This window comes from Rattus norvegicus, chromosome 6, assembly GCF_036323735.1.
Source record: "Rattus norvegicus strain BN/NHsdMcwi chromosome 6, GRCr8, whole genome shotgun sequence".
NCBI lineage: Eukaryota > Metazoa > Chordata > Mammalia > Rodentia > Muridae > Rattus > Rattus norvegicus.
Window position 1 is genome coordinate 57,961,056 of NC_086024.1, and position 14,394 is coordinate 57,975,449.

The 14,394-nt window shown below is 41.5% G+C and overlaps 1 protein-coding gene across 5 annotated transcripts in view; it reads right to left on the reverse strand.

The window, feature by feature from the left end:
• Positions 1-367: 367 nt before the first annotated feature.
• Positions 368-14,394, reverse strand: part of Ahr (aryl hydrocarbon receptor) — a 37,479-nt gene continuing 23,452 nt past the window's right edge. Inside the window, exons 5-11 of one of the 5 annotated variants that reach the window (NR_131776.1) lie at positions 13,403-13,526; positions 12,341-12,471; positions 10,800-11,002; positions 10,121-10,230; positions 9,012-9,153; positions 6,385-7,783; positions 368-3,059 (exon numbers count right to left, since the gene is read on the reverse strand). Coding sequence is in view for 3 of the 5 variants with exons in the window: in NM_013149.3 (NP_037281.3) it covers positions 2,922-3,059; positions 6,514-7,783; positions 9,012-9,153; positions 10,121-10,230; positions 10,800-11,002; positions 12,341-12,471; positions 13,403-13,526 (2,118 nt within the window). In the remaining 2 variants the exon portion in view is untranslated. Of the gene's footprint in view, positions 3,060-6,379; positions 7,784-9,011; positions 9,154-10,120; positions 10,231-10,799; positions 11,003-12,340; positions 12,472-13,402; positions 13,527-14,394 lie in introns of all 5 variants that reach the window. The other 4 variants (NR_131775.1, NM_001308255.1, NM_013149.3 and 1 more) reach the window with 4 other exon arrangements.

Consider the following 14,394-nt stretch of genomic DNA (forward strand, 5'->3'; position numbering starts at 1 on the left):
GCTTTGGGCTGATTGAAGTCTTCATGTATCGTTATTCAGTGACATATAGTAAGAGATATGAACAGGCTGTTCTGACGTGCATGTATCACATCACAGAGTGAACATCAGTGGTGTGGTATACTGCACAACTTTACCGTCATGTGTGGGCGCCAACATAAACACACTCGTGGTTGGGGACTACAGATCACTTGTAAACCTGAGTTTGCTCAGATCAAACAGTTCAGACAGGAGATTTAAGTGGCTCTTTCATGAAAGACATGGTGTGTTGATCTTTCTATAAAGACCATCTTTGCCTAGCAATCATATGATGCTACAGGGCTCTGAGTTCTCTATGAAGAGAGAAAGAAAAAATTGCAGGAGAGCATTATTCATACTTGGTGGTTAGTTTATTATCGTATATCACTGTTTACATTTCCTTTGATATTTAAGGACATTATAAATCATACTCGAACATAAATCTATGCACTGCATATGTAAGCAATAACAGTTTGAAGGACAGCAAGAAGCTATGTAAACCTAAGTTCTATTGATGCTGGAACAAACTAGCTTGTGCATAGTAAGGATTGAGTGGTTGATACAATGGCATATTGGTTAAGTGTTCAGGTGCTGTAACACACACCCAGAAAAGAACTTCAATCAGACATACAGAGTCTTAGAGTTTCATCCAGAAATTAATCCCACAGTCTAGCAGTGCTTTAACCATTCTTTCCATTTGGCATTTGGCAATACAGACAAATGAATATGCAGTTCAATGTGATTTTATTATTCTTAGGCATTTTAGCTATTTTTATATAGATAAGAACACACAATATTGCTTTTTAAAACTTTCAGTTTGATAAGTGTGTGATTAAATGCCATCATACTCACAGTGTCCAAAGTTTTTTGTTTTGTTTTTTTTTTTAACTGAACATTTGGTAACATGCAGAAGAGACTGACAAAATGGTTTCTGGCAACTTTTAATGTAAAGTTTACATAGAAAAACAGGATATTAGTTCAGACCACTGGTGATATCTCATGCTGAAAGCAAATTGTGAAATGTTTTAGACAGTTGTTTTTCAATGCTTAATCCTAAAGTTTCAAAATTTTGACTTAAAATGCATAGAAGTAAGAGACTTTTTTTTTACCTGATGGCATGTTTACATACAATAATTTTCTAAAAAAATAAAAAGGCCTGCATTTCAGTGGCTCTCAACCTTCCTAATTCTGTGACTCTTTCAACCATAAAATTATTTTCATTGTTACTTCAAAACTGTAATTTTACTACTGTTATAAACTGTGATATAAACATCTGTGCTCTCCAATGGACTTAGGTAACCCCTGTGAAAGGGCCATTCTCTCTCCAAAGGGAGTCATGACTCACAGGTTGAGAACCAATGCTATATTTTCATACATCTCAGTTTGGGATTTCATCAGGTTTTTATACAATATATGAAAAACAGATCCAGGTCCATGCCCTTCATACATTAATCTCAGCGATGACAAAGACAATGACAGACACTGGCATTTTTTTTTTCTTTAAGCAATTTGAGAACTACATTCGGCGGAGTGACAGATTAGCCATCTTGGTAGCAAAGGTTCTATCACACAAACAACTTACTGTATGGAGGGAAGTGAATTGTACTTATCTTTATCTTAATGCCAGCTCAAAAGCCTCAATTCATTATTTGATTTCTTAACAAGATACACTGAAAAAACATATGCATATGAGGTAAGAACTATTCTTAAGTGAAACCTGAAAACATTTTATAGATTATTTTGTTCGTTACCTTTACACAATGCACCATTCATTTCAGTCATTAAAATACCTTGCACCAAACACGGCATCTTCAATCTTAACTCCTCAAATATGAGAAAAACTAATAGTTTCCACTAGTAGAAGTGGAATTTATAAAGTCAATATAACGAAAAGGATTACAGACCCAAGACAGTTTTTTAAAGAGAATTCAGACAATGAAATGAGTGCTCTGCTTAATTTAGCTAACTAGCTTAACAAGCGCCACCTCCCTTCACTGCAGGCTAATGGGCACAGCCATCTTTAGCATTTTCTATGGTGACCTTTCTGATTTCATCTTGGAGGTCTCAGGGAAAGCCAGCAGGGCTCATTTCTCAGAAAACACTGTTAAAATTCAATTGCTACTCTCTTAATAGTACGCAGTAATTAAATAATTTTGGCAATATGTTATTTTCAAATTTTTCAACATAAGGCACAGAGGAACATCTAACGTTCAGAAGCAAGTATATTACACAATAAATAGTTAACTTTCATTTATCCTTTGCCCTTTATCTGAAGAAAGGGGATGAGTAGTGCAGTAAAAACATGCCTGGATTCATTAAAAAAAAAGAAAGTTGGGATTTGAGAAACTTTCTGTGTGTAGAAAGAATATTAATTCAAAAGAGATAAAAATATTTCATATAAAATACACACCCTGTGTTACAGGTAGATAGAAAAAAAAACAAAAACAAAAACGTGAGGCACTTTTATATTAACAGTGCAGAAGGAAAACATTTTCTTTTGAGAAAAGCACCAAACCATTTATTTTAACATCTGGGACAAAAACAGAGGTTAAAAATAGGAAACCGATTAATCCTGTAACTCCGTATTTGGTATACTAACAAGAATCCACAAGTTCAAAGCTCAGAGTACTTCACTGTTTTTCCAGCTGAAGTTACTGAGCAGAGAATCCAAGAGTTCTCCACAGTAAGCACTGTGCACTCCGAGGTGCTGGAGCTCTGTGAATGCACGTGGCCGCTCCCTGTGCCCCTCAGAGCATCCCACCTTATAGGTAACTAGCAATATGGTCTTAAACTCCTTCACCAAACACCAGCATTGAGATCTGTTTTGGAGAAAGCGTACTGAAGTCCAACCCTCACAGTTCTGGTGTCCTGTTCCTGAATGAACTGAAATTCATCCTGGCCTCGAGCTACAGGAATCCGCTGGGTGTGATATCAGGAAGAGGCTGGGCTTCTGCCAGGCGAGGGAGGTGAGCAGCAGTCTGAAGGTGGCCAATGCTGCTCAAGTCTGCCGAGTAGGCTTCATTTAAAATGCTCGGACTCTGAAACTGCAAACAAACCCAGTTCAGCACAGCGGCTTGTTAAGATCTAAGGAACACCTTAAAAACACATTTAGTCCCGTCGACCTCCAGGTTGGCTAACACACTGATTTCTTTCAGAAGATCGGGTTTTCCCATTAATCCTACATGATAACTTAAAGATGGTAGAGAATGCTACAATTATCTCACTTCATCTGGCTTGGGGCCTGATTGTCATAGGGTTATCCAATCCTGCCACCACCCATCAAAATCCTGGAAGCAGTGAACCAATTCCATCCAGAACTTCTACGCAGCATTTCAGACACCAGCACTTTTGCCCAGATCTGGGTTTCAAATGTTTCTTGCTATTCTTGAAATGATACACTATAGGTATGATCTTAAACCAATTTATTTGTAATATGTCTTTACTAAATTGTTCTGCAAGTTACCAAATAAAAGAGATGCTTGGTTGCTGTATTGGCTAGTGCATCAAAGAGGAATTTCTCAACTGAGAAAAGATCGAACTGTAGCCCCAGCAGGGGCCGAAGACCAGCAACACCTGGTGAAGTCTTCTGGAGAGCGTCCTCAGGATCTGCACACAGAAGCTGTGTTCCAGATGTAGCCAAGGTTGCACCTTGTGCTGGTAGCCAACCTTGGTAGAGTTAGAGTTACCCAAATGGTTCTGGTTTTGAAGGCATGAAGGGGCCATGGAGAAGGCCGAAGCTGGCCCTGCGAGAGTTCAAGAGAGGCCACTGGTGAAGGTGCAGCCTCAGTGGACTTAATAGCTTTGGAATAAATGGGGTCACAGATAGAAGTTGAGGCTTGACACCAAGAAGAGAGCCGAGGAGAGACTATTGGTGAAAGTAAAACCAAGTTGTAACAGAAGACCCCAGGATTCTAGAGATGCCAGTACCACAGGATGGCCACCGAGAACAGGAGCTATGAAGTAAAATCTGCCAGAGCATGGAAGATAAAGTGTGTGTCCTGCAGAGGACGGAACTGGAGAGCTGACCCCAAGGCCTTTGGAGGAGCCAGAAGTCTAGAGCCCACAGCTTAGACTTTGAACTTTAAAACAAAATTTTAGATTTTTAAAAAAGAGAATGGGCATTCAGATTGAACTTTTAATGTGCTCATATTTGTAAAGACTATGGGACTTTTAAAGCCACTTATGTTTTATATTGTGATATTAACATTAATGTGCTATCTTGGGGGATAAATGAGAAAGGAAATGTTCTGGCTGAACAATGATGTTTTGTGTGTCAAGTTGACAAGGGGCCAGTTGTTCTGTTTAGTTTTATGTCAACTTGACTCAGCTAAAGTCACTGGAGGGGAGAGAGCCTCAACTGGGAAAATGCCTCTATTAATCTGGCTGCAGGCAGGCAAGCCTATGGGGCATTTACTTAATTAGTGATTGATGTAGGCCCAGCCCATTGTGTGGCTCTGTAAGGAAGCAGGCTGAGCAGGCTCTCCAAAGCAATCCAGTAGGAAGTGCTCTGCATGAGCTCCTGCCTCCAGGTTCCTGCCCTGCTTGAGTCCCGCCCCTACCACTTTTGATGGTGAACTGTTATGTGGAACTGTGAGTGAATTAAAGTCTTTCTTCTCAAACTGCTTTTGGTCATGGTGTTTCATCATACCCTAACCAAGACACCTGCCTTCTTACAACAGTCTTGTTTTCAGAACTGCTAAAAAAGAAGCGAAGAATGAATATAAGAATTGACAGTCTATAAAACCTTCACATTGTGATGTATAGTTGATGAAATAAATGAAGATTAAAATAAAATTCATAAAATTATTCCTTTAGTTGCCTCAAGTAACTCATTTATTTTGTAGTGCTGGAGGTCCAGTGAAGGACCGTGAGTATGCTAACCCAGTTCCACCACGGAGCTATCCACACTCTTGACCTTATTGTAGTTTTGTTCTCTATCTCACCGTTTTCCAGACTGTCTTTGAATTCGCTCTACAGCCCCATACAGCCCCAACACCAGGCATGAGTTGCTGCTTGGGGTTGTCTTATACCTACAATTAATATACACTGTGTAGGTTGTATTTATACATTAGGAACACACACACACACACACACACACACACACACACACACACACACACACACACACACACACCAATGAAAGAAAAGACCCAAGAATTTGAAAAACATCAGGGGGTGGGGGTGGGTGGTAGATGGGAAGGGTTGTAGAAAAGAAAGGGAAATGGGAAAGGAATGTAATTATATTTTCATTTCAGAAAACAATAAATTATTTAAAATAAAACTTTATTTAAATAAAATAATGTGTGGGAGTGTTTTGCCTGCATGTATATATGTGTACCACAAGTGTGAGGTGCTCAAGGGGGCAGAAGAGAGCACTGGATCCCTGGAACTGGAATTATAGACAGTTATGAGCTGCCATGTGGGTGCTGGGGATCAAACAGAAGTGCAGGCAAGTATTAATTGCTGAGCCATCTCTCCAGGCCCAAAATGTTGTTAGTTTTTTTTCACTGTCATGTAATTACTCATATGTACAGGCTACAATGTGACATTTTAATTCATTTACATAATGTGTAATGTAAGCATATCAGCTAATTATCTTTCACTGTGAACACTCATCTATCATTGTGTTAAGAACATCTGGATTCCTTTTGTCCACTGATTTTGAATCCTAGAATGAATTGTTGTTAACGACTGTCATCCTACTTTGTTGTAGAAGACCCAAAGTTACTCCTGTTATCTATCTGTCAGTACCCACTAGCCAGCCCCGCTCTGTTGCCCTGTTTCCAGGATCTGAGGCATCAGCCTTGGAAGTTTCCACACATGGATGTGATAAGCAGTTTTGCTCTCTGTGTTCTATACTGTCCTCCAGATGCACTGTGTTGAGGCAAATACTAATATTCTATTCTTTAATGGATCAATTATATCCAATGTATGACTAATCCATTTTCTTTATAATAAATATTAAATAGGGCTATCAGGAAAAAGATTGAGAAAAACCATCATCTTCATTCTCTATTAAAAAAAAAAAAAGCGCATGCACTCAGATCCAGCAGACATATTAACAACCTTAGAAACAACCAGCACTGCGACTCAAGCCACACTTGTAAATGGCCGTCCTAAAACAGCAAACAGGGCAATGAACTTCGTATTAGTCAAGACATTCTTAGAAGCTAAACCAGTATGTCTTCAAATAAAAAACCAGTATGTCTTCAAATAAACTAATATTTGCCCACAGAAACTTACTGGTGTACCGTGATACACTCCCTAGTGGTTATTAAATTAACGTCAACTTATTTTTAAGAAAATTATTTAAAATAATTTATTATTCACACTATTTTAAGTAAATTATAATGAAGTTAATTACCTGACCTTAAATGTATAAGAAGTAGTCCCAAAGTTGCTTGCTGCCTAAAAGGATTCTGACAATATGTTTAAACACAATAGACTACACGGAGATGCTTGGACCTACAAGGTTTATTCCCTGTAGAAAGCCCTTACCTTGCTTAGGAACGCCTGGGAGCCTGGAATCTCAGGGCTGTACTGCATCTGGTCCACAGGGGTGTGCTGAGGCCCTGCCTGGCACTGGTACATGGACATGGCCCCAGCGTAGTACGCCTGAGGACTGACCATGGCTGACTGTGAGTTTATCCCGTGTCTTTGGTTTTCAGGAACTTGTAAACAACTGACAAAGTCTTCTAAATTAGAAGCGTTAGGGTGCAGGGATCGTTCAAAATCCCTTCCAGGGAAGTCCAACTGTGTACCCTTGGAATGTTCTGGTAGCAGTGACTGGTTGCAGGGAGCAAAGTTCTGTGTGTAAGGCATACTGTCCACCTCTGACTTGTAGGGAAACTCCTGTGCAGTCCCCTGTAAGCCGGAGAAGAGGCTATAGTGCTTTCGTTCCTGCTGAGGACAGCTGAAAGACACGGGAGGGGCAGGGTTCCAACTGGCGAACATGCCATTGACTTGCATGTGCTTCGTTTTCTGACCCAGCTCGTGCTGGGGGACCTCCACCTGACACAACTGGCGCTGGGGCTCCAGTGTCTGAGTGGGGTGCTGCTGCTGAAGCTGCTGTTGTTGCTCCAGCTGCAGGCGCTCCTGCAGCATGCAGCTTAGGTGCTGGCTCACAGGCTGTTGCTGGCAAGCTGAATTCAGCAGAGTTGAATTGTTCAGAGAATCCTGCACGTACGTCAGGATTTCGTCTGTTATGTCGATGTCTTTGAAGTCAACCTCACCGGAGGAGTCGGTTCGGAAGAACTCCTCATTCTGCATGCTTCTGATGTCTTCGAAATCGATCCCTAGGTTTCTCATGATGCTATACAAGTCATTATTTTTATTATCTGGGAAGAGCTCCGAGGGGCCTCCAGAGAGTGTAAGGTTCACGTCCTGAGTGTGTCTGATTTCCTCGTGTTTCAGCAGAGCTTCATTGCTTGCGGCTGCAAAGCTGCCTTGCCAACTGCCGCACTCACTCATGGAGTCCATGAGAAAATGGCTGTCTAATGGTGCGGGGCTCGAAGGAGGACAGAGATAGATGGACTCGTCCTGTTGGATCAAGGCACTCATAAGGGAATTGGGGTGGAAAGAATCCTTACTCGGGGTTGACTGGGGAGCCCAGTCTTTCCTACTAGTGTTGCTTTTGGTGCGTATTGGCAAGGGATCCATTATGGGAGAGAAAGGGCTGGAGATCTCGTACAGTACAGCCTTTCCAGTGGCAAACATGAATGGCAGTGTCATACTTCTCTTCTGTAAATGTTCGCGTCCTTCTTCATCCCTAATGGGGTAGACAAGAAGGTCTGAATACATCAGAGTTTTATCATACATGATTTAAGTAAGATATTTCTAAAAGTAGAAAAGAAAGGTAAAACGTACTAAAGCTGAGCTCGATAGCAAGGAACATGGATGTTCTTTTGAACTAAATTATTCTCACGACTAGTATTATACCAACGGAGCTAAAATTATATAGGAAAATATATAAATACTAAAAAAAGGAACATATAAAATAATAACTAGAAGACATAAGTGGAATACAGAATGAATGGACAACAGCACATGAGTAAATGAAATGTTTAAGCCTGGAAGAAACTAATGAAGTTACGGGTCTGTTAGCTGCACCTATCAATGGTTTTACGAAGCATCCCTCCACGTACCCTTATGGGCAATATAAACATTCACTATGGTTATGGGTTAGTGACTCAGTTCTGTGCAAACGTTCACTTATTCCTGAAATCCTTCAAAATCCCAACAGTTTTGTTGTTGTTGTTGGGAATTTACTCATCTTAATAAATGAGTTCTAAAGTACATTTGGAAACATAAAGGTAAAGAAGAGCCAAGATAATTATGAGGGAGAACAAAATGTATCCAAAAAACAAACAAACAAACAAACAAACAAACAAAGACATGTATTCACAGTATAAAGATAGCGCAATTAGGGCCCGTGATGACCCAGAAAGGAGTGGCAGTCGATCAGCCAGCAGTAGAAAGAAGACCACACACAGAAAGGCATGGCAGGCAGTGTAGTGAGGTAAGACAGTCTGTCAAGAGCTTGTCTCCTTAACAAATTCTGTTGGTCAATTTGATATTCAAAAGGAAGGAGAAACCCAGTCAGGATGCTTACCTCTACCTAACTGCAGAAAAGCAACTAATCTTTCATCAAAGATTCCTTTTTGGAATATGTGAGGAACTTCCAAATTGCTGTGTAAGTACTGTGAACAAGTTTCATAGTTTCCTTTTATTTTTAAGATGTCTTAGTCTTTCATCTCTCCAACCAGAGGATGAGTTGGGAATTTTTAGCTTTATCTCCTTGGCTGCTCAATGAAGCCTGTCACTTTTGCCTTTTTTTTTCCAACATTTTTCATCTTTGCCCTGCTCTTTCTTGGTAAAATGTTTTAACTTTTCCATTTTAAGTTTTAGGTTCCATTGCCTTAAGATTTTTTTTTAATGTTCATGTAAGAAGACTTATAAAAACACAAAAGCAGAACATGTCCTTTTCTTATGCTTACGTTAGCGGTCTCTGAGTTGCGATGATGTAATCTGGTCTTCCATTTCTGTAAATCAAGCGTGCATTGGACTGGACCCACCTCCATCGACTGTGTTTTGCAAGAAGCCGGAAAACTGTCATGCCACTTTCTCCAGTCTTAATCACTAAATTTAAAACATTTACAACAAGGTCACCAAACCCTATATCAATACAGTACATCCCTGCAACCAAGCCCCTCTGTGGGCCTGGAGTGAGGCTCGCTCGCTAGCTACTGGAACGAGCCACTCTTGCAGCAGATTTGTCTTTGGTTCCCAGTAGCCACACTGGGCGGCTCAGGACCTCCAGTAAACAGGTCCCAGGGAGCCTGATGTCCTCCTCTACTGGCACCCGAGTTCACCTGTACTGGCGCTCACACACCCCCTCACAGGCAGGTGCACGCACACAATTAAAACATAAAACACGGATCTTTTAAAAAGCCACCCTGACACATTTCTGGATGAATATCCCATTAACCATCAGTTGTGACAATAAATACGGTGACAATTAAATACGGCAAATGCACTGAAAGGCGCAGAAATGCTTCCTCAGAGTCTTCCCCATTTTAGATAAACCTTAATATGTAAAAGGCTAGGAGAAATATCGAGAGCCCGTCAGGCATGAGAAGCGCTTAGCTTCGGGAGAAAGTAAAAGTTTTCACATTAAATGAGGAGTATTTTTAGTATTTCCTGACTTTATATTAACATATACGTATGATGCCATTAAAGATCCCCTGAACAAAGCTTCACTGGCCGAAACAGTGACTTTCATAATAATTACATGACAACCATTACTGCTGGGGGATGCCTCTCTGGTTAAAGGTGCTTGCCACCAAGTCTGACTGTTTGAGGTTGATCCTAGGAACCCACAAAGTGAGAGAGATCTGCCTCCTGCAAGTTGCTCCCCAACAACCACAAGCACTCGCGCGCGTGAGCACAAGCATGCGTGCGGACACACGCGCACACACACACACACACACACACACACACACACACACACACACACACACACAAGAATCAATAGATCTTTCTGAAAGCTTAACATGCTCTACTGCCTGTGACGTTTGTCAGGAAGGTCACAAGCGTTCCAACTCACTGCGGATGTGGGATTCTGCGCAGTGAAGCATGTCAGCGGCGTGGATAAACTGATATCCCGATCCTTTGTTGCACAGCTCTACTTCTGTGTAGCCCAGAATAAGCTGCCCTCTGTTTCAACAAAAGGACCAGATTGTGAAACAACCAAGATACATTGGCGGTGTGTGATTTCTACAACATTCAAAATTATCATTTCCTTCCTTATGGCTATGAATTTTCAGATTTTAGCCTGTTTTCTTCCTTTGAATAAGGCCATTAACATTAAGATGGTCAAAAATGAATCCAGCATAGTTAACTATGAAAGTAAAATGAATTGAAAAGCTGAGCACATGGATGGCTCAGAATGTCCTTTAGAGACAGAGCCTGTTAAGTTATTACACTGCCTCCTGCACTCTCCCATTTGAAAGGAGGAAAAAAATAGAATGTTTCTATATAAATTCTTTTTAGTTAACTAACTCTATTTAGACAGTTATTTAATCTCCAAAGCTAAAAATTAAGAAATATATTTTACAAAATGCAAAATAAACCAAGCATAGTAAATAATACAAACTAGTAGGATTGTTTGTCAAGCTGGTGAGATTGCCCTGGTGATGTCAGAATCTATACCACATCTCACACGATTACAGAGCTCTAAAATACAAGACACACTGGACGAACTCTGAGAGAAGAGGTTGCCTTACTTGGCATCACAGCCAATAGGTGTGAAGTCCAGTTTGTGTTTGGTCCTGAAGATGAAGTTTTTGGTTCGAATTTCCAGGATGGACGGTGGCTGAAGTGGAGTAGCTATTGCAAACAAAGCCAACTGTGGAGGGAGTAGCGCTCCGTCTTTCCCTTTCTTGTTCTGTCCATGAAGATACTTTAACCTCCCTTGGAAATTCATTGCCTTAAAAAAAAAGTCATTAAAAATTAACGGTGCATAACAGTTTCATTTTCAAAGGTTCGATCATATTCCTGGGGGGGGGGTTTATAAAGAACCATTCCCAAGGCTCAACCACTAACTTAATTTCACTCCTCTCTCTATAGAAAGTCTATTAAGATTTTTAAGATAGAGTGGGGCAGTGGGCACTGCTAAGTGACCTACCCTGCCCCTATGTCATGACAGGAGTGTCCTATCATCTCTGTGCTTAGAATCACATGACCAATCCCACCTTCCACAGCCATTGCACACCAAGCCCTCAATACATAGCCTAAGAAAAAAGTGGCAATCACGTCAAACGACATATTAATTTTCAAACATGTAGGATCTACATATCATAGCCCATTGGAATCTTTCCTACTGAGAAAAAAGTATGATTTTACTAAAACAGTAAAATGGAACTTGTAAAGCTGTGAAAAGAATGCAGAGATCAAAGAATGGGTTTGGGAGACAGAGGCCAGAGTTTATACGCGGGTGGGGTCTAAGAGTGTGACACACATCTGATATAGCACAAGGCAGAAGCCCCGCCCACAGGGACGTCCCACCTAATCACATTCGCCAGCCTTAGGTAGTGGCACTGGGAATGCCTTCTCAGATTACAGCTCTGTCAGCAAAAACAATTGTCAAAAGTAATACACTCACAAAACGCAGTAATTCGGGAGGCTTGATGTAAGATCTAACTCTTCTCTACCTGTGGGTGGAATATCACAGACAATCTCCCTACCCTGCTAGGTGGCTCCCTGGCTTACTTCTTGCAGGAAGCCTCTTGTCAGATGCTAACAAATATAAGCGTTTTATTTGGCATTTATCTCAGACAGGCATACATCTACGCTCTTCCTGTGTGGGAAGCACACAACCCCTGAATGCTTGGCATTCAATTGAAGAGTGGCTGGCTAACTCTAAGCCTTAAAATTTCCTTCAAAATAACCAGTAAACAAGGTTCCATGTAATGTCAATTGCTATATGTTCATCTCAAATGTTCTAAGCTGCAACCAAGATAGTCTGTGTGTGTGTGTGTGTGTGTGTGTGTGTGTGTGTGTGAGAGAGAGAGAGAGAGAGAGAGAGAGAGAGCACCCAGCCTCCTCCAGACTCCTCTCATCATGCCCTCGCTTTTCTACAGATGCACATCACCATGCCAGGCTTTTACATGGGCTCTTGGGGTCAAAATCAGATCCCCATTCTTCAAGGAAAACTCTGCACCACCTGAGTCAATTTACTGGCCCTGAAATGTTAGCTTTTAAGGACTACTTTCTTGTATTTTATTAAGTCATCCAAACATGCAGTCTTTTAAGATTATGCACTCACCAGGAAACCAGATGAATTATCCAGCAGGCACCTCAGCCGGCATCTGAAGCACCTCTCCATGAAAGCGGTATTCTCTGGAGGAAGCTGGTCTGGCGTGTAGTAGACCGCTGGCTGTGGGAGGCCATGAGTCTCTGCAGGAAGGAAACAGCACAGTCTCCTTTACATTTGTTGTGAACAGTAAGGGTTTGAGTAGTTAAACCTGTGACAGATTTAAAAATGGAGTCTGTGTTTTGAATTAAAAATACCATTTCAAAAATGACTGACTAGCCCCAAACGTATCAGCACTTCTACACTGTGAGCTACGGCTGTCAATGACGTCTCTGTCTCTGACAGTGGTTTTGTTTTCTCACCCGCTTCACCGATATCTTAAAACAATGCATACATCAGGAAAAAGGGTTTGATTCTTGCACATCCTAGTGTAAATTCTTATGGGGACATTTTAGTAGAATGATGTACACTCTTCAGTTGCATGCCCGTATGTCCCTTCTACCTTTCTCAATGGGACCAGTGTTGGTTTAAAAAAAAAAAACCAACAACACAGTACTGCTCTGGGCTTGGGTCAGAGCTCAACTGGTAAATTGCCAAGCAAGCATGACCTTGAGTTTGATGCCTAGAACCCATGTCAAGAAAAGCCAAGCATGGAGATGTGTGCTTGGAAAGCCAGAGCCGGGGAGGGACAGACAGTGTATCGCTGGGCTCCCAGCAGCCTACACTTCTTGGTGGTCTCCAGGCCAGTGAAAACTCCTGTTTCAAAAAATAAGGTAGAAGGTGTGCAAAGAATGACATCTGAGGTTGGTGAGCTTGGGTCTCCACACATGCACCCCCAGGTGGGCCCAGACACATATTCACAGTGCTAACCACACAACCGTCTTTATGACACTCTTTATGGCTTGCATCGACGACAGTTTCCTTGGCTCAACATCCCCTTGTGGTCTGCTCTGGTTTCCAGTACAGACTCACACAGCCTGGCTTATTCCCTATCTCCAGCATGTTGCTCTGTGCCTCACAACTTTTTAGCCTATTCCGACAGCATGGGCATCACCTTCTGGCAAACTTTCTTACCGTCTACTCCTTGTGCAGAGTCTGTGCACTGTGAGGGGTTTAGAGCCCAGTGAAGCTGGCGCTGGAACTCAGCTCGGTCTTCTGTATGGATAAGCTCATACACGCTCTGATGTATGACATCAGACTAAAGAAAGGGGCATGAGGAAATAAATGTAGTAATTTAAAGAGTGATAAGGTTTAGTAAAGCAGTTTCAAAAGGTGTCTGGATCAGTGGGCACCTGTTAGCAATGGTGAACTGGATGCAAATGATGGTTTGCAAAGACCCCCTAACCATTCACATCTGCCATCACTTCCCACTTCCTGATGCAAATGCTGGGGCTCACAAGGCAGCTTCCTGTTCCTCATTCCTGCTCCATATTAAGATCTACTCAGAGTCCTTGTTTATTTCACACCGGCTGACAATATTCTAGAACAGTGGGTCTCAACATGGGGGTTGCAGCCCCTTTGGGGGTGGAATATCAGATATCGTGCATATCAGATATTTATATAGCAAGTCATAACAATAGCAAAATTAGTTATGAAGTAGCAACAAGAAAGCTTATTGGGTTACCACAACATGAAGAACTGTATTAAAGGGTCATACATAGCATTAGAAAGGTTGAGAACCACTGTTCTAGACCCTGTCTCATCCATGCATCCCTCTACTAGCAATAACATTGTTTTAAACAAAGAAAACTAAGATTTAGCTTCCATGACAATAGCCACATCCCACTGCTTTAATCACCTCCCTGAAAACTTAATGCTGTATTAAGTCACCTCTGTGCATCGGTTACATAGTTGCTGGGGTGATCTGGAACATAACTAAAGCATCCACTTTCTCTCGAATGAGAGCTACCAGCACATATTTACCGTGTCTATAATAAAAACCACGAATGTGGTAAACAGCCTGTGGTATGCAGACCAGTAGCCTTGTACATTACAGAAATGCTAACTCACGGGCCGCTCTAGGACCCAGTGCCATGGAATATCTGGGAATGGAGTCCAGAGACTTT